General features: G+C 42.8%; 2 protein-coding genes across 5 annotated transcripts in view; one reads left to right on the forward strand and one right to left on the reverse strand.

The window, feature by feature from the left end:
• Nucleotides 1-14,273, forward strand: part of RIPOR2 (RHO family interacting cell polarization regulator 2) — a 65,120-nt gene extending 50,847 nt beyond the window's left edge. The window contains 10 exon segments of the mRNA XM_065667851.1: nucleotides 1,988-2,172; nucleotides 3,961-4,129; nucleotides 5,753-5,888; nucleotides 6,814-6,975; nucleotides 7,989-8,089; nucleotides 8,091-8,148; nucleotides 9,151-9,353; nucleotides 10,836-10,919; nucleotides 11,154-11,244; nucleotides 12,681-14,273. Of these exon segments, the coding sequence (XP_065523923.1) occupies nucleotides 1,988-2,172; nucleotides 3,961-4,129; nucleotides 5,753-5,888; nucleotides 6,814-6,975; nucleotides 7,989-8,089; nucleotides 8,091-8,148; nucleotides 9,151-9,353; nucleotides 10,836-10,919; nucleotides 11,154-11,244; nucleotides 12,681-12,781 (1,290 nt within the window). The 3' untranslated portion in view covers nucleotides 12,782-14,273.
• Nucleotides 14,274-20,319: 6,046 nt separating this feature from the next.
• Nucleotides 20,320-26,398, reverse strand: GMNN (geminin DNA replication inhibitor). Of its 4 annotated transcripts, none has more exons than XM_065667855.1 (7): nucleotides 26,319-26,398; nucleotides 25,728-25,782; nucleotides 23,845-23,943; nucleotides 23,340-23,469; nucleotides 22,593-22,675; nucleotides 22,408-22,518; nucleotides 20,320-20,811 (listed from the first exon to the last, which is right to left on the reverse strand). In XM_065667855.1, the coding sequence occupies exons 2-7, from the start codon at nucleotides 25,773-25,775 to the stop codon at nucleotides 20,608-20,610; spliced, it is 675 nt and encodes a 224-aa protein (XP_065523927.1). In that variant the 5' UTR covers nucleotides 25,776-25,782; nucleotides 26,319-26,398; the 3' UTR covers nucleotides 20,320-20,607. The 4 variants fall into 4 exon arrangements, with proteins under 4 accessions (XP_065523927.1, XP_065523925.1, XP_065523924.1 ...); XM_065667853.1 differs by lacking the exon at nucleotides 26,319-26,398 and adding an exon at nucleotides 26,284-26,304; XM_065667852.1 differs by lacking the exon at nucleotides 26,319-26,398 and adding an exon at nucleotides 25,973-26,071.
• Between the last annotated feature and the right edge of the window lie 8 nt (nucleotides 26,399-26,406).

Genomic DNA, 26,406 nt, shown 5'->3' on the forward strand with positions numbered 1-26,406 from the left:
GACAAAAAGAAAAGTGTTTAGCATGTGTGTTGTTAATACCTTAACTACTGATCACTGTGACTGGTATCTCTCCCACAAATAACTCTTGAGCCATTACTGTGCAAAGAGTATTATATGGGAAATAATCATTTCAAATGCTTCATATTCATATGCAAGTCGGGCTGCTAATCACTTAAGTCTCATCACTTAAAAACATGGCAGAGGAGGAAGGAGGGAAGTATTTATCCTTCAGAATCATCTTTACACAAAAGCTTTGTTAACATCCTTGTTTCCATTGGTGTTTGCAGCTGCATGGTACTTCCCCAGGTTAAGTGTTTTTTTAACAGCCTGTAGCCCCTGGGTTTTGCACTGTTTCCCAAGGAGGTTCAAGCAGGCAAAGCTACCATTACTGTTACTTTTTAATGTCTTGGCTGCTCTGCAGCTTGTACAAAGAGTTCAAGTATTCAAACAGCAGCTGGACAATGGAGACTGCTTATTTACACTCCTTTTATCAGAAGTTACAAAGGATGGGATGGGGGGAGAGGACACATGTACACAGGCAGGATTCCTGCACTCTTGAGATGAACGCCTCTTCCAGATCTGCTTATGTGTGGGTGTCACCTATTGATCACCTTGCAGACTGACACTCAGCATCGCCAGCAGCCATGCTGGGCTCCCCATGCAAAAAGGCTGAGCTGGAATCCAGCTGTGGCTGAAGAAATCCCTCTTGGCTATATTAGATGGGCAAAGAAAAGAAACCCACATGCTGCCGTTTGCTTTTGCCCGAAGAAGCCATGAAAGAAATGGCAGCTAAAACCATCAGTGCTGGCAGAGGAATCAGGATACAGCACCCACCTGTGTCACGGAGGTGTTGGGAAGTGTGTTTGACCGGCTCCTGACTGTAGAGTCAAGTGCTAATATACAACTGCTATAAAATTAATACTGTGTGCAAATGAACTGGAAACAGAACTCCAAACCCCCTCAGCTCTAGAGCAGCTGGAGCTGAGTCAGCAGCAGCTCAGAGGCCAATGCATTTCTTTCTACAAGCTGAGACAGAGTCCTGGCTCCTGACTAGAAGATGTGCCTTGTGTAACAGCACTGGTGGCTCCTGGCTGTTCCTGATCAAATAACCACATGGTGCTAAAGGTGTTGAAGTCACTGCACAAACCAATGGAGGTGATCCTTCAAGCTACATCTGCTCCTGCAAGGTGACCCTTGAAGCTACATCTACTCCTGCAAGGTGATCCTGGAATCAACTCTGTAGGCACGTCTGGATGTGTCACCACGTGGGACCAGAGTGTCTGATACTTCCTACAGCAACAGCACAGTTTCTGTCACGTTTCTTCCCTGTAGTGAGATAGGATGACTCTCCACTCTCTACCACTGTTAACTTCCGAGTTACAATACTGGCTTTCTCTGTCAATTCTGATGCCTGAATTGGCTTTTCCTTGATAAGCCAAGTGGCTTTGAAGGCCATAATAGTCCTCTCATCCCATGAATAAATCTGCAGATACGGGACTACGTTTACTCCTGATTGAGGTCTGTTGGAGGTACACCTGGAATAAATCCCATAGTGCCATTGGATATCTAGAAATTGGCTTCTGCAGCTGGAGAACAGTAATTACAGAATATGCCCTCCCCTCTCAACTTCCACTGCGTTAATTGCTGTCTCTCCTCTCAGAACACTGAAAGCTGAGTCACTTGGATTCAAGCTGTACTTCTCATTTCTATAAAACACATGAAATTTTGCCTTGGAGGGTTTTGCTTTGGGGAGGAAAGTGGGTAGGATGGGGAGGGGAGGAGGAATGGAAGGGGTTTTCCAGTTCTCAGGCTTTGATTGTATGTGCTATGAATATGAAGGTTTGAAATGAAACACCCAATAAAATGAAGTTTAAAAAAATAAAATGAAGAATTTGAAAGTTTTAAGCTTTATTCTTTTTTTTTTTTTTCTTTTCTTTCAGTAGTAGCTAATATCTGGGGTTTTCATTGGTTCGTTCTGCCTTTGCAGTGCAAGCCAGCAGTAAGCCGAAGCAGGTCCTCCAGTTTAAGTCTAACAGTTGAAAGTGCTTTAGAGAGCTTTGATTTCCTGAACACCTCTGACTTTGATGATGAGGATGGTGGTGGTGTGGAGGTTTGTAATGGTGGAGGAGGTGCAGACTCGGTATTTTCAGATACTGAGATTGAGAAGAATAGGTAAGTTTGTAGTAACTGCCAGCTGTGCTTACGCCAAACTGACACCCTAGCTCTTTGTCGCTAACAGGGGATCCCGGTGCACACGTTATTCAAGGAAGACTTGAGTAATCCTTGATGAGTTCATAGGGTCAGAGGGTTCCCCGTGGCTGCTGCATACAAAATCTTTAGCTTCCAGGATCATTTTTTTCCCCATTGAAATACATGCAATCTGTCCTCCAAAGAAGGTTAAATTAAATTAAGCTGACATCAGTACTGGCAGAGCCTCTTCCTTGACATAGGTTTGGACCTGGCTTTCCTTGGATGCAATTACTAATTCCTCTGTGGTTTTTCCCCCCCTCCCTTTGTCTTTTCTCTCTAGCCGAATGAGTCTTTGCAGTGGATTAAGCTTGTCAGTAACAATAACACAGGGCCAGATTTAAGCAGCATGGTGTAGGTTTCCTTTGGAATGTAAGAGTGATGACTGGTACTCTGTTCATGGCCCTGCGTGTTACCTGCCCTTCTTTCATCACTTCTGGTCTTTCTGAGAAGAAAAAAAGAAAAAGAAATAGCTGTGGTGTTTGTGCCGTGGTCTGTCATTGTCGTGTGACTTTAAGATGCTGTGTTTCAGTCATTAGATCCTAAAAGCATGTTTGCATCCTTGCAGCTGACACAATGCCCAGCAGGCATATAAGCAGTGCTAGAGCTGGAAAAAAAGAAAGGAACATGGCTCCCTGGCACCCCTTGCTTCCCAACCAGGGAGCTATGCTTCTTGCAGCTTATTGTGGCCTGTTTAAAAGGATTTTGAGTGCAAACAAGCAGCCACCGTGCAGTTCCCACCACCACACTGAGTATCTTTCCTCCAGAATATGACTTGGTGGGAAGACAAGACTTGGAAAATGGTGTTGCTTACTAAAAGGGCACTGAGCTCATTCAGCCTGGGTTGCTTTAAGGATCTGGCTTTAACCAGGCGCTTTAGCATAAATTTAACTTAGGCAGCAAAAATGTCAGTCAGTTATAAGCTAACTCGGAAAGCAACTCAAATCTTTTAATGGCGAGTAGAAGTTACATTTTCTTTTTTTCCCCTCTGGCACATCCCCAGACAGTGTAGATTCCTGCTTCCATTTTTAGATGTGTAAGTGTGTGACTCAGTGTAAAGATTGCAAGTGCTGAAACTTCTGAACTTGCAGCCAAATACACTTGCCATCCGGGGATTGACCTCAGGCTTTGTGTTTAAACACATTCGTACAAGACAATGTTGGATATAAGGATTTAAAACACAGTGAGACCAGCTTTACGCTCTTACAGAAACAATTAGCAAAGCAAGCTGTACAAATTGGGCCTGAAACAGCATATGAAAACATCATGTCTCTGACTCCAGCACTGGATTTCCTTTCCTTCTGCAACGAGCATTAGGTTTGGTAGCAGGAGGACAAGGAAAGCACAGAGCTGTTCTTAGCACCTCGGTGCCTGGGATGGCACGAACGGTGCTTAATCCATCTTGACTGGGGAGGCGATTCATCAGCAGATGAGAGGAAGCTGTCACCACCAGGCGACAGTGCCTGCAGGTTAAAAAGGGCTGCTGTTGAGGGCATTGCATCGCTCAGGGCAAACCAGTCAGGGCCCGGAGAGCCTTCCCCTTGGTGGGTACGGCCCCCCGGCGCCCGGCCAGGCAGCGCTGCTCCTTCGCGGTATGATGTGGCTGCTTCCAGCATTGCTGCTTGCTTCTCCCCCTGAGTGAGCGTGTCTGTGTGTGTGTGCCACGGCCGTGGCTGGCCCAGCACTGACCCCTCCTCCCTTCGTCCCCCCCAGTTACAGGACGGAGCACCCGGAAGCCAGAGGACACCTGAGCGAAGCTCTCACCGAGGACACGGGCGTGGGCACCAGCGTGGCCGGCAGCCCCCTGCCGCTGACCACGGGGAACGACAGCCTGGATGTCACCATAGTTAAGCACCTGCAGTACTGCACGCAGCTCATCCAGGTACCAGCAACAGCTCCTCTGCGGAAATGTAGGGTTTTCCTGCGGGCACCGGGGTGTGCCTGTAGTGTGGGGTACGAGCAGGGTCTGTGCTGCTCCTGGGAGGCAGTGTGAGCACAGCGCTGGGACAGCAGCTGTGTGGGGTAGGACGGTGACACCCTCCACCCCCAGCCAGCTGGAGCGGGTCTTTTTACAGCGGCATGTAGTGATAGGACAAGGGGAATGGATTTAAACTGAAAGAGGGGAAATTGAGATTAAATTCTTCCCTGTGAGGGTGGTGAGGCACTGGCACAGGTCACCCAGAGAAACTGTGGCTGCCCCATCCCTGGCAGTGCTCAAGGTCAGGTTGGATGGGGCATTGAACAACTTGGTCTAGAGGAAGGTGTGCCTGCCCATGGCAGGGGGGTTAGAACTAGATGATGTTTAAGGTCTCTTCCAACCCAAACCATTCTATGCTTCTATGATTTCCATCCTGGCAGGGCAGCCCCTGCTCTGGGTTACAGATGTCCACTGGCTTCACCAGGAGGTCCTAATGAAATAGGCCCCTGGTTAAGGCAGCCCATGTCTTCAGTGGTAAACCAGAAGCCTGTGGCCCTACTGAGACAAGGCATCCATGTTTAAGAGCAGAAATGAATTTGTGCAAGTGAGGTGGACTGTCTGCAACAGACGCAGTGAAGGCAGCACATGACAGCCCCGTGACACGTGGCAGACATCAGAATTGTCTGTTCATGCTCACAGCTAACTAGCACAGTGTTTTAGAGCTGTTCTTTTTTCGGAACCTGAGCACGGGAAATGTGATTTTAAACCTCCAGCAAGCCACTCCAGCAAGCAAGGGCTTCAGGGTTTCCCTGGGAGTCGAAACACACTGCAACTTCCTCTTTGTGATTACTTGGCTCTTCCATCACAGATATGATTAGCTTTATTTTCCCAAAGGCCCACTGAAGCAATAGAGAGCAAGCCAAATTGCATTACCTTCAGTGCTGAGCTGGACACTGCTGACTCACAAGTATGAGAAAAAGGGAGGGTTTTGGTTTAAATACAAGAGTACACAGTACATATTCAGCTAGGGGAGGTGAGCTCCAGCTATTGTCCACACATGGAGCAGATTGGGTATGAACAACATTTATGTGGCCAGCTGAAGAGTGACATGCAGATGTCAGCAGCGGGGAGAAAGCACCAAGTTAATAAAGGAACCTGAGTAGTTCATCAGAGCTGAAATGGAGTGGAGAAGAGCGACCATTGGTGTGCCCCCAGGCAGGTATGTCCTGAAAGTCCACAGCCTATATTATGTGAAAGTCAGACTAATATTCTGTTCTGGCTTTAAGGTTTATGATGATAGATTCCTTTAGCTTTGCAGAGTGTGTAAATCAGAAATTACATATGCAAATGGCTGCCTGGATAATCAAGTGTCTGGATCTGGATGTAGATGTTATACAAGATATAAGTAGCAATGCATACCAGTCATGACCATACAGTATCCCAGAGAAAAATAACTTTCAAAGTTAAGGAGATGCCATGGTTCCAGGGCAGTGAACTTGCTATTGCACTTCAGTTGCCAGGTGTTTCAGAGGGGTTTTTTCTTCTGAGGTTGACTCCTTTTCCTCTCTCCCCATTTGTCTCCACCAGCAAATTGTGTTCTCCAGTAAAACACCTTTTGTGGCAAGAGACCTCCTGGATAAGCTGTCCAGGCAGATCCTCGTGATGGAGAATATCGCGGAGATCAGCAGTGAGAACTTGGGAAACATCACCTCCCTTACTGATGGTAAGAGACAATTTAGGGGGTGTCCTTCTGAAAATGGTTTGTTTGGGCATGCATGCCTGCTGAAATGAGCGCTGTGCGGAGCTCATTATCACTGGAGGAGATGCCATTGTAGTAAGGGCCAGCTCATGACTTACCAGCAGATGTAGCAGTCACCACAGAAGGTCAGGAACCGTATTCTGTCTTCAGCTCTGGTATCCAAAACCAAGCAACTGAGAAGAGAAAGGACTTCTTATCCTGCTTGTTGTGCAGAAGATGGACAGAGGTCCACCACCCCTGTGATGGAGTGGGGATGCTGCCACGTCTGAAGAGCCAAATTCTTCCTCCACCTCTCTTTCCTCTTTCCCAAGGAAAGGCAGGATCTGCCTTATAACTGTTAGAGGCATAATACAACTTCTTGAACGTTTTATCAATTTTATTTTGTCACCTTTATGGAGAATTACTTAGTTGATGCATCTATTTTAATACCTTGGAAGAATTTGACAAGCACACAGTTATCCTCATGAGCACTCTGACATGATACGTAAAAACAACATGGTGTATTTACTTTGTTTATCAGAAAACTGAGGCAAGATTGAGTGACTTACCCAAGGCCACAAAGCAGTGCTAGGAAGGGACCAATCTTGTGCAGACCATTTGTGGTATTTCCCTAGTATTTTGTGGTATTTAAAAGGAAGAGATGTGAATGCCCAGAACTGGATCAGGAGCAAGTTTTCTCACATCCTGCTATGGGAAATAGAAAAAACATGTCACAAACTTGGGGTGAGCACATAATAACACTATAAAGGTAATGGCACAAGGCGACACACCAAACAGTAACTGTCTATCAGTAGGTGAGGTTTCCTTTCCTCTTACCATCTTTTCTCTTCTGGAAGTTGATGCTTCTAGCATTGCTTTGTTTCATTGTACATATTGTCTTCTCCTCCAGCAATTCCAGAGTTCCACAAGAAGCTATCATTGCTGGCTTTCTGGATGAAGTGTACTGGCCCTTCAGGAGTGTATCACACATCTGCAGACAAGATGATGAAGCAGCTGGATATCAATTTTGCCACCACTGTGAATGAGGAGTGTCCAGGACTTGCAGAAACAGGTACCAACTACTGTAGGAAAAAAAAGTGTCAGTTATCAAAATGGAGAACAGCTGTGTACTAGGCTTTATTTGACTTTCATTGCTTTGTTTTCCAAACCCTGGGAGGTCTGTTTCGTCACAGCTTCAAGATCTTATTTTGAGTCTAATGCTACAACTCTTGAAACAGTTTTGGCCCCAGACAGTGAGATCAGAATAGGAGAATAAGGTGAGGTTAGCAGAAAAGGAAATACAGTGACATTTATGAGCTAATGATGTTTATGAGCTAATTGGAAAGTAAGTCTATTCCAAAGTACAGGGTGAAGTACAAATCCTCACATGTAATTTTATGTGTCTGTATAATGTCCATGCCCCATTACAGTGCACTGGGGATGAAATTCATACACATTCAAGGGAGCTTATCTGAAAACAGGTTCCACATCTCAAACTCCAGCTATACAGACTAGCTGTCTGTGGGACAGAACAGGGAAGTGGGGTGACTTGCTCAGGAGTGAGCACCTGCACTGCAGATGCCTACCCAGAGCAGTGTTTTTTCCTTCCTGCTCCATGCTACAGTTCTCACAGCCAGTGCTCAGACTAGTTTTCTTCATGCCACATGCTCACGCAGGAACATAAAAACAAGCAAAGCCAAAAGCCAAATCCTGTCTCCCTGAGCATCTCAGTGAAGTACAGTGGCATCGCAGAGTGGTAATTGGCAGTGCATGTGGATACGTGTTTAGTGATTCAGGATATCATTTGGGCAGAAAGAACACTGTATTGATTGGACAGGAAGTGGCATCAGCCATTAGTAAACTGGCAGAGGTTCATCCTTACAAAGATATCCTCTGGTGATAAAAGCTAGGCAGGGAGATGGTCTGTCTAGCTTGTAACCTAACAACAGCTGAGGTTAGAAACATTGGGAAGTATCTGGCTTTGCAAATACGGTTCCTTCTTTGTGGCTTTAAAGTAGACTGCAGCATTTTGCCAGCAGCTGTTTTTCCTCACTGATACCTCCCTTTGTCCATGACTGCCTGCAGTCTTCAGGATCCTGGTGTCTCAGATCCTGGATCGGACGGAGCCTGTCCTCTACTCCAGCATGTCCTCTGAGATCATTACTGTCTTTCAGTATTACAACTATTTTTGCCAGCCACAGTGTTAATGACCTTGGAAGCTATTTGCTGCAGCTCGCAAAAGAAGGTAGGATATATAAATTCTGGTGGCTAACAGGGGAGTCCATTGGTGTCTTTCTGAGTTCAGCTCAAAACAATTCAGCCCAGAGGCTAATTTTACAAAAGAAGGGGGCAAAGGAGGCAAAGAAGTGCCTTGGATAGTAAGTCCAAATGCACCTGAACCCACTGAAAGCAAGGAGCTGATGCAGATACATCGACAGTCATTTCTATTTCCATATTCAAATGGGAAAAACTATACTGAAAGTTAGTTTTTAGGAAATGGCTGGGAGGTTTTCTGTGCCTGCCTGGATGACTGGATGACATTCCAGTTTTTCACTATCCGTAATGAAGAGACCTGAGTGATTCTCAGGAGCCAAGGTATCACAGCACTTCAGTGTTTGACAGGCTCTCCCATTGAGAGTTAAAGAGAAGCAGATGCTTCACAGAGCATCTAGAGTGTTCTACACTGCAGTCCCTGGCGTGCCAAGTTTTCTTCTCTGAGAGGGAATTGGAGGAACCTTGCCTAGTTTTTTCATTATTCTTTGGGCTTACTGGGGAGTTTTACTCAAAAACCTGGAAGTGAAAAGGTATTTCAGCCCTCCTCTGGACAATTAGACATGGCTCTGGGTGGCGGACATCAATCTGCCTAGGAAAAGCTCTCATAAAGATGCTCTGGAAGTCACTACCCTGACAAGGATGTGGGTTTCACTTGTTATGGAGAGGATTTGCATCTTCCAGCAGAAAGTGAAGATTTGACAGGTAGGCCCTTAGCTCAGAGCAGGAATTAAACACTGCAGTGTCCCACCTAGCCCATCTATTCATCTCCTTTGGAAAAACACGTGAGAAACCAGCACAATTTACAGCCCAAACAATTCCCTCCCCATGCAGACACTGCAATACTGCAATTACTCAGAGGGGGATTTTTTTGTGTACTTCGTCTGCGTAGTATAAATTGAGGATTGCTGGCAGGGAAATCTGGGATATTGAAAGGATAACATAAATAACAAGGACCTTTCTCCTGCACTTCTAGCCTCTGTGGTTCAGGTGCTGCAGTCAGTGAAAGATGGAAAACTGCAGCAAAACGTGGCCAAAATAAACTCCAATAACCTTCCACCACAGCAAGAAGTTTTGAGAGCTTTGGCTTTACTCCTCAATGAAAATAAAAATGAAGTTAGTGAGACTGTGGCATCACTTCTGACAGCTACTGCAGAAAACAGGCACTTCAGGGAGAAGGTAAGTGGCAGAAAATCACCTATTGCATAGGAGACCTGTATCATCATGACGCTTTTTCTGCCTATGTGTCTCAAATGTCTACACATATAAAATAATTGCTCCAAGCTTGATTTAAACTTACCCAGGGGGACTTCCCATCTAGTTTTTCTGCAAATATGCAGGTCTGTTTCTGTCATTACACCAGTCTGCTTCTACCTGTCATTACACTAAACAGGTACTAACCAAAACTGCAGGTACTTACCGACTGCTGTGCTCTCCAGCTGTCTTCCATACTTCAGCATTTCTGCTGGCCTGTCTCAGACTTGGCTTCAGCCCAAGGCTTCAAGGCAATAGTCCTCAGCATCACCAACATGGAAAGAATTAGGTCTGGGATTTCTGTATTTTTTTCCAAAAGAGGCATCTATGGGACCTCCCACCATTTCTGGGAGGGAGGGACTACCTTGGGCAGACACAGCTCAGCTTTTAGATCTGTCACAGATATACGGCAACAAGCAGGGCCAGATTAAACCCAAAAATGAAACAGAAGGGAGAAGAAGAATGAGAAATCAGGGATTGGCTTCTACCCTTTCATGGCAGACCTTTCCCAGCTATCCTTCTTGTTCCCTGTCAGGAGAGAGAGCGAAATAAGAGGCAGTTGGAAGAGGAAAAGTGGTGGAAAGAAGGCAGAGAGAGGAGAAAAATGAGCTCACTCTTTGCTGCTCTTCTCTGTAGATCCAATCCCCTCTTTGCTTGCCCTCCCACTTCATCTTCCAGTTTTGCAGCCTCTTGGTATCTGATTCCATCCAACCCCAGCACCATGGAGGGAGCATCTCAGGTGAAATAGAACTTCCTCCTGGAACAGGCATGTGTAGGTGATACCTGGTTCACTGTCTGCAGGAAGAACCACAAGGTGCCTTGTGTGAGGGCATTATGCAGCCTTATGTTGCAGTTGAATTCATTGTGCAGCCAACTGCTGCTGAGATTTGCTGCTCACACTGGCTTGTTTGCTGAGCAGTAGCTACTAATTTCTAGGGCCACACAGTAAAGTGGTCTAGCAGCTCATGCTAACCTTATAATAGATACCTGCAGTCCCCCTAGGGTCCATCCCAGGCTGTTCATTACTATCTCTGCATTAGAGAGACCATCTCAAGGGTCAGCTCTTGAGCTATTTAGACACCAAGGCCCATTTAAAGCTCTTTGGCAATTTATATGGAAAGGCTCTCAAGGATGCCAGACTGTGCTTCTTGCTTTAACATGAACTGTTCCTCACAGAAAGCTGGCCTGAGATTACTAAGCAATAACTAGTGTCCTGGCCTGCAGATAATTCCCTATCTGCTGTAGGGAATTATCCCACCGTATTACCTGTAGCAGGGGCTGTGCTTCTGCATCCCATGTGCTCACTTTAGCAATCCCTCTCCCTTTAGCAGGGCAGCAATGCCTCCACACTCCTTCTGCTCCATACAGACACTGACATTTTCAACACTACTCTTTATCTTTTTTCAGGCCTTGATTTATTACTGTGAAGCACTAACCCAGCCCAACCTCCAGCTGCAGAAAGCAGCTTGCTTGGCTCTAAGGTTCCTCAAGGTAAGAGACAATGAATTCATTGTGGTTCTTGGCTTTACTTTAAAGAAAGGATATCTGAGAGGTACAAACAGCAAAATAGGAATTGCAACAGCAGCAGCAATAGTGTTTTTGTTTTGCATTGCTGCACTGCTTCCTTTTACAGATACTGTACTGTTTGGCAATGGTTTAGAAGCTTCATAGCAAAAACAGCCGGGCTCTGTGATGATGACAAAGTTTATCTTTTGCACTTCCCAGGCTACTGAGAGTATTAAAATGCTGGTCACACTCTGTCAGTCTGACAATGAAGAGATCAGAAAAGTGGCGGCCGAAACCCTGCTTGCTCTTGGTGAGTTGCCTGTTTTAGAGCAGTATTCATTTTCTTTTTTGACAAAGCAGTATGTAAGATACCTAAGTTATGCAAGCATAAGACTATAAATTGAAACAAAGCTTTACCTAGAGACTCGAACAGGCTAAAATATATTCTTAAATACCATTCATTTTGAAAACCATGAAAATGAGCCAGAAAGAGAGATCAAATTGTGTGAGCCTGGAGGATGAAGCAGAAAATTAAAAACAGCAAAGGAGAAGTTGACAAACAGAAATAATTCATAATGAATTTGAAAACCAAGCAGCATTGAGGATGCAAGATGAGCAGGCTGCCTGCTGCATCTCATAACCCCCTCCTCTTGGAGATCCCCTCCTGTCAATCACCCTTGTAGTGCTACAGTCACACTCTCAAATGCCATCAGCACTGCCAAGTGTTCATTAATATGCTTATTTGGGCAGACCCTAGCCTGCAAGTCCTTCACACCATAACTAAGGCACCTTGCATTGACCCTCATTTGTCCTTGAGACAAGAGATACGCTGTTCGTTAAACTGTAATCTAGCTGCATAGCAGTGTGTGACTGCAAGCATGGCTGCACAGTTTCAGGAATCCATACTCAAACCAGTACAGTTTCAGGGCAGTAGAGAAAAGTTGTATTTTAATGGCCTTTATATCAGGCATGAATTTCTACTCCATGTGTGTGCCCATCTGTGATTTTAGTTATGCAGACTCTTCAAGTATACTCTCTTTCATTCACCAGTTCAGCAGGAATTCACTCTGCTGTTGGACGTGTCAGTGCTCACTTTATAAAACAACTAGTGCAGGGACACTTCTGAAATCTCTGGGAGATCTCTAGACAACACAGAGAGAGCATTTTGTTTCCTAATGGCCAATTCAGCACACTAGGCTCAATCCTATCTTGAGATCCACAGAGATGACAGTGCCTAAGAGAAAAGGGTTTGAGAGACACAAATAGTTAAATTTAGCAAATAGACTGCATCTTGGTTTTCAGTGGTATAAGTGAAGAAGTGGCTAGACTCACTCATTTAAAGTGTTAGGAAGTGAGAATTGGGTAAGATTTATATTGTCCAAAGCAGAAGTAGATAAACATCATCTCCCTCAAATATATCACAGCTGCAACTGAGATCCTGACAAGTACCACAGGTCGTGTAGTAAGCCAAGGGTACAGATACTGTCATCTAATTATACAAGTCACATCTGCCTCTGCTTTGCTGTAGATAAAACCAGGATATCACATGAGAAAATAAAATAATTTGAATATTCAGAGCATGCTTAACTTTTCCATTTAATTTCTGAAGTTGCCTTCAACAAGAGGAATTTTAAGGGGAAGAAGTTAGTGGCTGAACAGTACTTCCTAACAGCAGAGAATCCAGTATTTTAAATGTTGTCGGGCAATGACATAATACATTATTATGCGTTAACGTTTTGCATCCAGGTGAAGATGGGAGACTGGCATATGAACAGCTGGACAAATTTCCCCGGGAATTTGTTAGAGTTGGAAGCCGCCGTGGAACTGAAACTGCCACAGCTTTTTAGGTGGAAAAGCACTTGCCTACACGTGACAGGCATTAAAGTAGGATGAGGCTGCACTTCAGTGTGGGGAGCAGAAGGAAGACTTTGAAGAATTCTAGAAAGCCCTCAAATGTAGCAATTTACAGACCTCTTAAGGAAAGGCAACATTTAAAATCCAGCTTAAGGGTTCCTATCGGCTCCTCTTTGCAGCTCATGATGGAACAGCTGGATGGATGCTGAGGAGCTATCCTGACTGATCAGTAACGTATGATGTAATTGCAGTTATTCAGCCTCAACAAACTTCTGTGAGTTTTTAGAATTTGGCATCTTCATCTGTTTTATTGAGTATTGCATTTACTTCCTTGAAGTTCGTCGTGAAAGCTTGAGATGTGCGATACTATATCTAAGAAGGACAAGTCAGAGGCCCCCTGAGCAGGACAGCAAAGAAGCCTTCTCTTGGTGTTCCCACCAACACTTCAGCAGCAAGGAACACCACTTGGCCTTCTCATTAATGAAATACAGAGCAAGTTTCTTCAAGTTTTGCCTCCAGAAACAGCATGATGTAAACCCTGGGAGGTGTCACTTTGGTGACTCATTCTAAATGCCTTCACTGGTCTTTTATTTCCTTTCTCTTGCCCTCCAGCAACAAGCCATTATTAATGCAGAGATTTGTGAGGGGGATCAATCACGTAGGTTTCTGAAAACTAAATGAAAAGGTAAAGTGCATTTATTTATTCCAGGAAGGAGTGAATACAGCTAATTGAGTGAGTCCCCAAAGCCATTTGCTCCTGTAAGCTGCAAGCAGGCTTGGATTCCATACACTCTAATTAGTGGATCATAGCTTTTTATAGTCATTTCAATACAAAGAACTAGAACAAGTGGACCTAGAAGGCAGTAATAAACAGAGGGTGAAGTGAATGCGTTCCCCCCCCTCCCCACTGCAAGGATGAAAGACAGCGAGTACTTCAAACTGTTGATTGTGAGCCTTAAGTTAACAGAGGAGGTGAATAGAATTTAACAGAAGAGTGTTCCTGTACTGTGTTCATTATGCATGAAATGCTATTTAGATGTCAGTTGAAGTATCCAAATTTGCATAGGCTACATAGAAAAGATTGCAAACAGTTCACATCAAAAGGAAGCCTTGTGCACCAAACACTTGGCAGGCCAGGGCCCTTTTGTTTGGCTTTTTTTTTTACTGTGAATGTTACAACAGTGTACATATCTGTATATTTATAAATATATATTCTTCCTTTAATTAAAAAAGTACATTTTGTACAGTTCAAAATGCTTGTTTACTGAGGAAGATAAGACTCTTTTTGCAGCAGGCGAAATAGCCATGTTATGGTTTTTATACCACACCTCTCCCATCAGCTGAATTCTTCCAAGGTGTCCTTTTGTACTGACTTCTGCTTCTTTTTTTTTATTCTTTTTTTTTTCTTTTAGTTTTGTGGCATTTGTACTCACCATATTTCCTATCACATTTAAGTTATAATAAAGATTATTTTTTAATTACTAAGCACATCAGTCCATATGTATAGTCCCTCTTTCTGTCAGCAGCCCCTCTCCTGTGAGGCCCATCCTGCAAGTCAGGTCCCAGTATCATAGGTAGCTCTTACGTTCACTACTTGCAGCTGGATTTGGGGAGAACTGTTAGGTCAAAACTTTACGACAATCTCAGTTTAGCTAAATTGTATGAAGTCACCTGCTGATTTCTTACAGTATAGAAATGATCTGTGTTCCATACCAGATCAACTTTAAGACTCAGAAGAACATAAAAGTCTTACAGAAACATCAGAACAAGCAAAACAGCATAGAAATAATTTGTGTTCTATACCAGATCAACTTTTAAGACTTAGAAGAACATTAAAGTCTTACAGAAACATGAGAACAAGTGAACTACATGTAGCATGCAAGGGCAGAGGACTGCAACTTCTGCAGGGGTGAAAAGGCAGAGCACTAGTTGTGTCTTAATATGCACAACACCTGCGTTTCCTTCTTTTTGCTGGACAAGATAGGGGTATGTGGCAAATTGTTTTAGTAATTGAAACAAACACACAAGCCACAAAAGTAGAAAAAGTAGAGAAGAGATGAAAGTATAGTGCAAACAACTGCTCTTAGTTGTACCTCTGTGAGGTGAACCAAAGCACTTCTTAAAAAAGCCAGTTTTAAACTAAAATGCTATTTTGGAAGACAAGGGGAGGACTGTGCCCTCTCAGTGTTCCTTCTCTGGTTGCTTCAATGCATGTGTGCAGGCCCTTGCTTCCACCCCAGAAGATCAGCAAGAGGTATACAGTATCTAAAAAGAAGATGAGAATATTCTTATATTCCTATGTCTGCCAAAATCTCGTACTTGTAATATATACTGTCAGTCAAAGGCTTGCTTGTAGTTTGCTATCACAGCACAAATCATGGTTTTGTTAACACAAAAGCCACAAAGCCATTGGTTGTAGGTGCTACGTCCTGAACTGTCACTTCAAAAGGAGCAGAGTTCACTTTCAAGTAAGCACTAGCACCCTACACTTCTAGCTAGTCCTAGTTTAAGTTTGGAGCAAACCAGCTTTGTGTATCCTTCAAGATAATCAAGAAAGGCTTCACAATGACTAGTGGAAAATATGCTGAAGAGGCTCCAGGGCTGTTACCAGACTTTCGCTGGCTACTTCTTCCTTCTGTGAAGACAGACTCTTCTCAGGCAGACGACACTCCTTTTCCTCTTGCAGACATTCAGCCCCATGGCACAGACCTAGCGAATGCAGAACTGCCTATTGAGCAGAGCCAAAGCTGCAGAGAGCACAAGGCTGCTCATACATACAGGTACCATGCCAAATGGAATGTATAGCTGCTTTCCCTCACTGTTGTTTAAATCCACCTTTTGAGAAGTCCATTAACCTAAAGCTGATTTGCTACACCATTATAACCATTAAAAAACATGTACACAGCTCATATGAATCAGGCAGGAGCAAATCCTCCTGTCAATAAAGTCAATGAGGAAATCCACAGGAGTTTAAGTGGGAGTGGTTAGACCAAATTCAGTTCCTGTTGTGCTGGGACTGACAAGCTTGAACCTGGGACACAGATGTAGAGAGGCTAAATTTCACTTTGAGTGTTAATACCGTGTTAGAAAGCTAACAAAGAATCATGCTTTAACATGATCTGTGACAACATATAAAAATCACACTCTCAAGAACAAAACCAAACAAGACCCCCATGACCCCAGGGTAACAAACCCTTGAAAAAGTGAACAAACTTTGGAAGTTCCAAAACCAGAAGGCAAATAAAAAGGAACAAGCACTATATTTGTCTCAAAAATGACATGCTTTTATGCTTGCAGAGCTGACAGTCCTGACCCTTACTACCACACTAATGCAAAACCTCTCCTTTGTAGAACAGGAAAACAGACCTGTAGAGGTGAATGTAGCAAGAAGGATGCTTACTAATGAGCAAAGAATGAACCAGCAGGCAGTAATTGTAAGTTACACCTTCCACTACATCAGGTTGTTTAAAGCCCCCTCCCTGGCACCATTCAAGGCCAGGCTGGAGGGGACATTGAGCAACCTGGTCTAGTGGAAGGTGTCCCTGCCCATAGCAGGAGGCTTAGAACCGGATGATCTTTAAGGTCCCTTCCAACCCAAACCATTCTACAATTCTATGACAAATCCTATTTCTCAGGGCTGCAGCAGGTTGACTAGAACAAATTTAAAGGTCTGGGCTGCCCCAGACATATACTTTAGGAAGAAGTTCCTGTATTGAAGTAACTCGGTAGCAGTGCAGACAGAGGAAACAGGGAGCTAATCAGGAAAAGCACACGGGGAAAAGGGGTTTGACTGGTGCTTTTGTGGGTGGCTTATTTTCACTTCATGCTTTTCATAGCTATGGTGGTTTTCACTACCCCTGCCATGCTGTTATTGTCTCTCTGTATTCTGTGTGGTAGATATAAGCCCATAGTACCTCTATATTACTCTAGCTACAGCCACAGTGTAAGTTGGGCTGCCCAGAGCTTCATACTACTACTAAGACTCCTGTCTCCAGTATACCTTCATAAAAAGCATCCACTACAGCTTTATCCTATACTGCAGTCTGCTATATCCAAGTTATTGTTAACTTTAAACATTCAAAATCAGGAGTCAATACAATTGCCAGACTACATATCTTAAGTACGGACTCATGTTTTGCAATGGAATTATCCCAATAATAGGATGCATAGCACCCTCTCCAAATGGCTGCAGTGTCCCTAAGGGTATGACAGAGGTATGGTCATACCCAAAGGTTTAACCTTGAACACAGCCAATCACATTTCATTTCAGGTGTCAGATTTAGAGAGCAGTAGCAAAGTAAAGTTTCCCAGAACACCATTAGCACTTCCTGAACTACTCTGTGTTGCCACAAGACTGGAAAGAGGAATTAACAATACACAGTGAACATTTTCTGCTGAAGAAAAGCGTAACAATGCAATTCAGTCTCAAGAACAACACAGCATGGGAAACACACAGCCTTGGCAGGTTTACAAACCACCTGCTCAGAATCTCAAAACCAGTTCTGAAAATAAAATAACCTCAGACAGCCCTCAAGGAAGAGTATATGAATATGCATCCTGCTTCCTTGCAAAAAACCGATGACCAGTGTCACTACTTATGCAACACATGACAACACTGTGGGCCCTCACGTAAGCAACACAATGCCAACCACCAGTTTCAGTTGTTCAGTCAAGTAGTTATTACAGTCCAATTCACTTCTCCATGCATTAAGTACAATGGACGTGTACACCAAAATTGGTATTTTTTTGCTAAACCAATTAAAAGCTCTTCCTCTCACAAACATCCACCTCAGTTTGCTTGTCCCTGAACAGCAGCTCCCTCTTCAAACAGCTGACACCTGCAAATGGCCCATCTCTCACTTCAGACTTATATGTCTAAAATCTTTCTGTTGGGGCACACATTTTATGGGAGAAGTGCTGCAATGCAGCAGGAGCATCCCACTTCTCAGCAGCCATAGGATACTTCAGGGGAAAAAAAAAGACTGTGGCCATAGTCCCTGCACTGGAGTCAGCATGCTGGTCAAGCTGGTGCACAAAAGCATTTATGACTTCTCAGAAAGAATCACATTATGCAGTTAGGTTCCAGAAATGGTAATTTTATTCTACTCAACAGAATGATCTCTGTAATTTAGCTAGATATGAAATGCCTTTGTCTTCAGTGATACTGATTTTCAGCTGTTATATAGCTATGTTTCAGTGGTAAATGAATTTCCCTACATAATTAAACAAAGATAAAAGGTCAGATGGTTGTAAAAGAACTAATTACATAGATTTCTGTACAATTACTACACATTTGACAAGCCTTTCACATCCGCATACAAAGTTCCTAGGCTATGTAGCAGCATTCTACTGCATGCATGTTCCAAAAACACTTGGAAATTTCAGAATAAATGAAACTTGCTCCTTTTTGAACATGTTTAAGCAATGATTAATGCATTGTTTTAAACCTTCTGGCAACACTGTACTTCTGACATAACAGGCCTAGGGAAATTGTTCAATCAAAGGTCTAAAACATCAATGATGGAGACTGAGGATGTGCATGGGTTTTATTTCTATGCCCCACTTGGGCTTTCACACCGAGTCTTGTCCTGCACCATCTTTTTTCAGGACCTGATACAGCAAACTATTATCTCTAATGAGTTCAAATTAATAAAACCATAACAGCCTTGGTTTGAAGACTTTAGGTGCAGGTTTATGCATTACTACATGGCACATGGCTTTCTGATGTAAAAAGTTCTTCAGTTCAGGTGGTCCAACTGCTGCAATATACCCATCAGGCTACAAGGAAAACTTGCATGATTCATTTTGCACAGACCCCATTTCAAGAGAAGTAGGGATGCAGGCACTTAGGGGAGTCTTTTATTTAAAGAAAATAAAAAATAAAAATCAAGAAAAAGCACAAGATTTAAGCCTAATAAGCATTTTTCATGCCCATCTTGATGGAAATAAGGAAAAGCCAGATGCAGATAATGCATGCAAATCCTGGTTCTAACAGCAGCACTCATATTACACAGCAGTTCACAGAGCAGGTGGTGCAATGGTGGAAGACCATTGCTCTTGCTCTCTCAGTTACACTGGTCAGCTATTATGCAATAGTGCTTTCCTAACTCCTGCAGTCTCTGCAAACGCAAAATATTCCTGATGTTTAAAAATAAAGCCCTCTGAAAAATGTCTGTTAACTATGAATACCTCAAACTGAATTGCACTGCATAAAGTTATAACTAAGGTTTCATGCATCCTTATTTACTATGGTTGAAGAACTGCTGACATTAAGATTGCTTAAGAAACAGAGATAGATGTTTGTCACTTGACACCATTATCTATTTCTTTTGAACAGAAAACAAAGGTTACTGTACAAAGCAGTTATCCAGCATACAGCTGTTTTCTCTTAAACACAGCACCAGTACAAGTTACAGGACACTGCTTTGTCACCATTTCTGCACTGTAATGGAAAGGATTACATACAAGCATGCTCTAGAGCACAAACTGTAGGATGTAATCCTTTGTTTACAAAGTTCCCAGGAAAACATGATGCCTCATGTTGTGGCTACCAGATTCAAGGTGAAATGGAAGACAGAAGTATTGCTTCCTATAATGTGACATTTGGGGAATGCCAAACAACTGAAATAAATTGTGAAAAATCTATTAACTTACTGACAGAGGCAGGGAGAGAGTAAGATATGGAAGGAATCTAAAGGTGCTCATCCAGTAACTCCACCGATTTTTTCACGCATACCCTGAAGCACCCATTTTCACGAAGCCTGATGGACTTATAAACAAGAATCTCTCCAAATACACCTGTCTCCTGAAAGCCACTCAACTTTAAGATCTTCACACTAGATATTGCAATGGCAGCCACCTCTGAAAGCCATTTAAGACCTTGTTACAGAACTGCTGAGTTCACTCAGGACTGGAAAACTGCATTTAACTTACTCTTTCTACCTCAGTGCTTTCAACTGCAAGCATTTTTCACCTCATACGAATGCCAGATAAGATGCTCAAAGTTCCAAAGTGTGCTTTATGTTCTTGTAAACCCTTCAGAACACTACTATCTTGGTAAAAAGGTGCTTTATCTCTTGGTAAATAAGAGAGCAGTACTTTGAAAACAGATAGAGTCTCCATTCAGAATAGCTCTCAAGTGCAGGCAGTTGCTTTGTCTGCATGCAATTTTTCTGTACAGCTGCTATTAGGAGCAAGAACACACCACCTTTTCTTCACACTTTCTACTTAATCTCTGACCCACAGAACTTGGAAAAGGCTCTCTTGAAAGATAGAGGCAATCATTTAAAAACCCAAAAAGCATAGATCTAGACTCTTTATTACCCATTCTTGACTTTTTGAAGCCTCACCAACAGCACACAGGTTTTATTTTCCTTTCTTTATCTACCAAAACTATTCTATTCTCCAGAATTCTGGAAGTCAGAGTTAAAACTGCCCAGGTACTCACTAAAAAACTTGAAAGCTTCTACCTACAGCAGTCACAACTGATTTGAATCTAGAACTAGCAATTTCCCATTCAAATAAGAGGCAGTTTTAATAATGCAAAGATTTATTTATCAACTCTCATGTATCATGTCAGGCCAACTGATATTTACACAATTTGAAATACACAGTATTTGCATTTTATACAAGCAACTAAGCACAGCCTGTGGTTAAGTTTTGGGTACAGTATCCAGGCACTCTCACTGCACAGAATTCCAGTTAAAACCAACATCTGTAATGCTTCCACAAGAGTTTCTATACCTGAGAAGTTTTAGTATATCCTTTCAAGAGGAAGTCTGCAATTAAAAGCCACATATATAAGCCTATTTAAAGGTTGTCATTCCTGTTGCAAATTATTTGTTTCCTTTGAAGCAAGATCTGATATACTCCCCCGTACGCCACATGATACTTGTGATGGTCCTTCCTCAGAAGCACTGTCTGCACCATCTGCACAATTAAACTCTTCATTTTCTTGTTTGGACTGCTTTAGAGCCAGACTCTCCAGTGCCTCAAGACCATCAGGTGCTTGCCCAGTTAGCCTCTAGGAAAAAAAACCAAACAAACCAGGAGACAGTGAATTTAATGCTTTCTACTTAACAGCCAGTGAAATAAGAATGTGCATATTAAATTAAGCAAGCTAATTATCTTCATTTGGAGACTGCTGTGTAATTAAAACATTCCTCAGTCACAAAAATCTTAAGACACTCTAGTTTAACTTAAATTGCTACCTCTAACTCACAGACCACATCTGCTGCTTTGCTGACTGTTAGGTCTTCCTTAGGTTCTTCACAGTAGGACAGGTTTTATGTTTGGCAACCTAAAATATGGGAAACAGCTTCCCAAGTTAAATATGACTGAAAATAGTACTATACAGGTTTAATTTTAGAGAAGTTACTATATAGCAGATGGGGCTCAATTTTTAAGCAGAGATAAGAAGCTACATTAAGTCTAGATGAATTACAAGACCCAGCAGTTTCTAGCACTTACTGATCAAATTAAGATTTCCTTATCTAAGGTGATCTAAGGAAGAAAAATAGGACTTTAAGAGGCTGCTCTTAAGACTTCTGGTTGTTTTATGTATCACTTAAGCCTCATTAAAGCCTCAGAAGTTAGCGTGAACCATTGAGGACCTGTAGAGAAGTTTCCAAGTATATTAGTTCTTTAATTCCTTAAGTCATTTAACTTCTGCCTGTGGGTTAATCATAACAAGCAGCACTCCCTGAACACCAAAAAAAAAAAGTAATTAAAGTGTAACAAATTAGTGGAGTCTCTCAAGACTGAGCTAAATAACCAAACTAAAAACTAACTTGTTTACTTCAAGTTGCTTGCAATAATTTTTCATTTTATTCCCACCTCTCCAGTCTAATCAGGAAAAGCATTTGCCAGGCATCCAGCTACATACTCCAGTTGAGAGCTCAATCCCTACAAAAACCACCTAGCTGGTAATTGTAGTATCAAGGTTCCATAGCTATATATTTATGACAGCTTCAGAGGCTATTATAATCTACTCCTGGAAGAGGAGTCATGGAATCAGTGACACAACTACATATCCCCAAGGACTACTCAGAGGAAGCTATTCTGAAATTTACAAGTTTATGAACACTACAGACTTCATTAGACCTTTTCACAAAAGTGGCAATTCCTCAGTGAAACCTTGACATAAAAAGCAGAGGTGCTGCTTCCTTCTCCCTCTTGCTGGTCCTCTTCATGTGTCCTGCTTCCAAATTTAGCTCCCCAAAGGGCACAACCAGCACAAACACTTGGTTTAGCCAGCAGCCTCACCAAGTCTATTAAGCATTTGAATTTAAGTCATCTCAAAGTGAAAAAGAACCCTTCTTTCCCTTGTCACCATCTCTAACATGCAAAGCCTGTGCTACAACAATAGGTTGAATCTTCCCTTCTGGAAACATCCCTCTCAGTACTTTTGTGTTACCGCTGTGGGTTCCAAGGTGGAAAAAAAAAAAATCATCCCCTAACAGAGACTCTATGCCTCTGGATTAGAGCAATCCTACAGGAAACAGGTAAGTAATTTAAAAAGGAGTGTTCTGGAAGCACACAAAAAAGAAGCCGTGATTCACTGAAAGTATCTTTGCTGGTTTCTCATTTGCATTCTACAACTGAAAAGTCCTGTAATTACCTCAATCATGCTGGTCATAAAATGTACATGTTCAGCAAGGGACATCAGCTCTTCATTTTCTTCTTTCAGGCGGGCAATTTCACCATCTTTCTGCTCAATTTCTTTGTGCAACTGAGTTCAAATAACAAAATGTTAAAACAAACACTAGCCACTAGTAAGGAAGTTGGTTATCTTTCACTAGCTACCTTTTCATTTTCTTGAAGTACTTCATACAGAGCCTTTCTCCTTTCTTCAGCCAGTTCCTTCCAATACTGAGGTGAAGGACTTTCTGAAGAAAGAAAACTGCAGTGAGCCTGTGCTAAGACAGAATTCTTGGAATCACTTTGAGATATCTAATTTGTATACAAGGATTCTATAAACTGTGATAGTAAGAGCTCATTCCATGTACTGCTTTTCCAGAAATTAGTTGCAAGTTTACAACTAGAAACATAAGCTTACAGAAAAGAGAGCTTACAATATTTTAATGGCTATACAGATGGTCATATTTGCATATGTCAGTCTTCTAACATGTACTTGGTATCTTTGTACTTTATAGAAGACACAAGTCTTACTACCAAGTCACAGTCTATATGGTTCTGAGAACCACTGTGTAATAGTTCTGAGAAACTGCACACACAGCACACTATGTCAGAACAGGCTCTCACCTCAACTGAGTCACTTGAAAGCTCATAGCTGAGCCAAATAAGCTACGGGACTTCTTAACACTATTGAAAACATCACTTCTCAGCTACTGGCAACAAACTTGTTCTTAAGCACTGGCTATCTACACTGTATTTACCACTGTACAGAGAATAAGTATCATTAATTCCTGTTAGGCATCACCAAAAACCCACCAAAGTCTGTATCCAACTGACAAAAGGAACAGCATTTCAAGTTCTATTACAATAGAAGCTTAACATGTGCAAGAGAACATCTCAGGAATTACCACATACCTTTTATCATGAGATCTATGGCTTCAACAGCATCATTATTATTTTCACTTTCTTGCTCCTTTACCACAGCCACCTCAGCTTTACAAGCCTTTGAGGTTAACTTGCATTTTCTTTTGCCTGAAGACTTCTTCTACATAGAACACAGGCAGGTTTAACTTCAGAGCAGTGTTTTAGCTTTTTTTGAAGAAAACAGACCTGTAAATCTGCTCACTATGACTGAAAACAAGTCTTCGCAAGCCCTGCTTTCTTCACATTATAGTTCTAATTTACAGACATCTTCCTTGATACCCATAGGTTTAAGAAAAATAGCAAGCATTTTTCTGAAGTACTTAGAAATTGCTAGTTGTTAATATTGTTAATTATTAAAACAATAGTAAGCTTAAGTTGTGTCATACTTATTAGCAGATTATGTTTTTCAAATATATTGGTTTTCAGTTAAGAGCTCAAAAGCATTTCACTACAAGTAAAAATAATTACACATCTACAAGTTATCTTTATTTCATACCTCATTACGTCTGCCAACCAGGCAACCTGTTGCTGAAGGCTGGATCATTTTAAGAGTCCGTCTTGGGGCAGCACTGCTTGTGGTGTCTGTGAGGTACTTCTAGAAAGAAAAATAAAGCTTCAGACATTTGCCACTTCTCTCTCCACAGAATGAAGCTTCTGAATTTGTCATGTTTCTATTAAGATAACACGATTCATATTTTCAAAACAAAAAGATGATACCCTAGCCTATGTAAAGGCTTGTGTAAAGGAAAGCTAGTTATCTGCAGCAGAGATGATCTTAATCACATGAAGCTATGCTCAGTCCTTGCCTCTGGGAAACCCCCTTCACAAAGGAACCTGAAAAGGTCTTCCAGCAGAAATATTCCAACTGGATTTCAAGGCCAGTTACAATGCAGAGACATACAAACTTTAGCTGAAGCTCTCAAAGTTGTATTTGACAACAGCAATCTTATGACTTCAGGGGACACGCACAAAAATTACTGCAACTGCAAGTTTATGTGGCTAAGTCACAGGCAGTACCTGCTTTGGTTACCTGTGAACACACCCTCAAGTGGTGTTCATTCAAATATATGGGTTGCTTCGATTACCCATTAAAAGGGATCTAAAGCTTCCTTGCTTCGATCCAGACAGGCTATTGTTTTGTATAAACAGTATGTTTATCATCTTTTCTGTTGCGCATAAATACCTCTTTCCTGCATTAAAGCTTTCTGATTGGGTTGGTTACACAGCCACCATGAGATAGCAAACAATGGCAGACAACCAAGCAAGAATAGCCAGAGTACAATGCCATACCAGCGTGAGAAAGTTCCCGATTCACACTGTACTTGAAATGACAAGAGCTTGCATTTCCCACAGTAGTTTCTGCCACCAATCACCCTACTGTTAAACTACAGGCCAAACACTAACTGCTGTGGGAACTGGAGGCACACCGTGTCAGACACTGCTTTCTGCTATTGAAGGTTAAAGTTAAGGATACTCTGCCAAGAAATTATTAACTAATACCTGAGTTAACACACTGAAAGCACAAAAAGCCACACTGAGAAACTTATACCCTAGAGTCACTACAGGACAAGATTACCATGTGTATAAGTCAGACTTTACAATTGGCAATTTTCATAAATACCAGAGATTTTCATTACAATAACTCTACTCCTCATTACAGAAGACTATTAGTCTCTATTTGTATTTGCACTATTCCAATTAGGGCCTACATTAAAAGGTTTAACAAAGGAACACTGTAAGAAGAGTAGAATAGGTATAAACTTTAGTAACTTCTTATTAGTCACCTCTTAAAAAAAACCTGTATTATTTAAGCACTTCCACCAATTCCACAGCAACTATGATTCATGAGGGTGACTTCAAAAACATAACTGCCTGCATGAATACTCAGTTAAAGCATGCTCAAGCCAAAACCGATTTAACTCTTCAGCCCTATTTAAGGGCAGCCTGCAGAACCCACTCTACAACCCCTTAGCAGCTAGACTGATTCAGTATCCAAATTAGGGCGGGTAGCCTGTACCTAAAAACCAAAGCCACATGGAAAGACAGCATGCTTCAGCGTTTAAGTGAAAAGGACTTGCTGAGCAGTAAGGAAAAAGCAGCCTTAACCTTGTATGCCCAAGCAGGCCAGTGTTCTCAAGCCACATATCCATGAGGATACCCAAGCCAACAGGTCATAAGCCAGGTGGAAGCACATTGCAACAGATGCCCTTCTATTCCTTCAGTGGATATGAAACACGTGCCAGAGGGACCATTTCCTACAGAACTGAGCATAAACCTCAGAACAAAGAAAATCCCGTGTTTGAGATACTCTTGATAACCTTTTAATTTTCCATCCCCTATCTGCCCCACATTCGAGCTTCAAGACTTTAAAGCCTGTACCTGCAAAGGTCCCGTTTTTTCTGCGTTCTGTTTCATTTTGGAATTCATAGAATCACTGGAAAAAAAAAAGTAGTACGAATTATTAACGCTCAGCCGCAACGGAAGCTCGGAGACACTAGCTACAGGCCACTACTGCTTCTGCTCATCAACTTTTATGGCAGCATTAAACATTCAGTCATGAACCTCGCGGCTCCCGGGGTCCCTTCCCGAAACAGGCACTGGAAACGCAAAGCCCGAGGACGCACCCCGCGTCGGTGGCACCGTCTTTACCGCAGCAGCCCACCACAGACATCCCTACCAACCACAGTCCCGCTGCCCCTTCCTGCAGGTAGGGGAGGACGGGGAGCGCCACAGCCGCACGCCCAAGATGGCGGAGGGACGCCCCCCGCCGTCCCGCCAACCAAGCGTGCAGCGCCCCTCCCAGCCCGCCGCCGCGGCCAATGGGGAAGCGAGGCCGGAGCCCGCCAAGACCCAAACACCGCCATGAAAGCCTGCGCCCACCTCGCTCCCAAAAGCCCCACGGGGACGGAGGGCGGCCCGCAGCTCCTCAACTCACCGCGTGCCCCCAGCCAACGCCTCGGCCCGGCTCACCGCCACCGCCAGCCGCTCCCGCACGGCTGCGGCTCAGAGCGCACACAGCCAGCCACCCGCTCCTTCTCGGCGTGCCGCTTTAAGCAGC

This window comes from Lathamus discolor, chromosome 2 (genome assembly GCF_037157495.1).
Source record: "Lathamus discolor isolate bLatDis1 chromosome 2, bLatDis1.hap1, whole genome shotgun sequence".
Taxonomy (NCBI): Eukaryota; Metazoa; Chordata; class Aves; order Psittaciformes; family Psittacidae; genus Lathamus; species Lathamus discolor.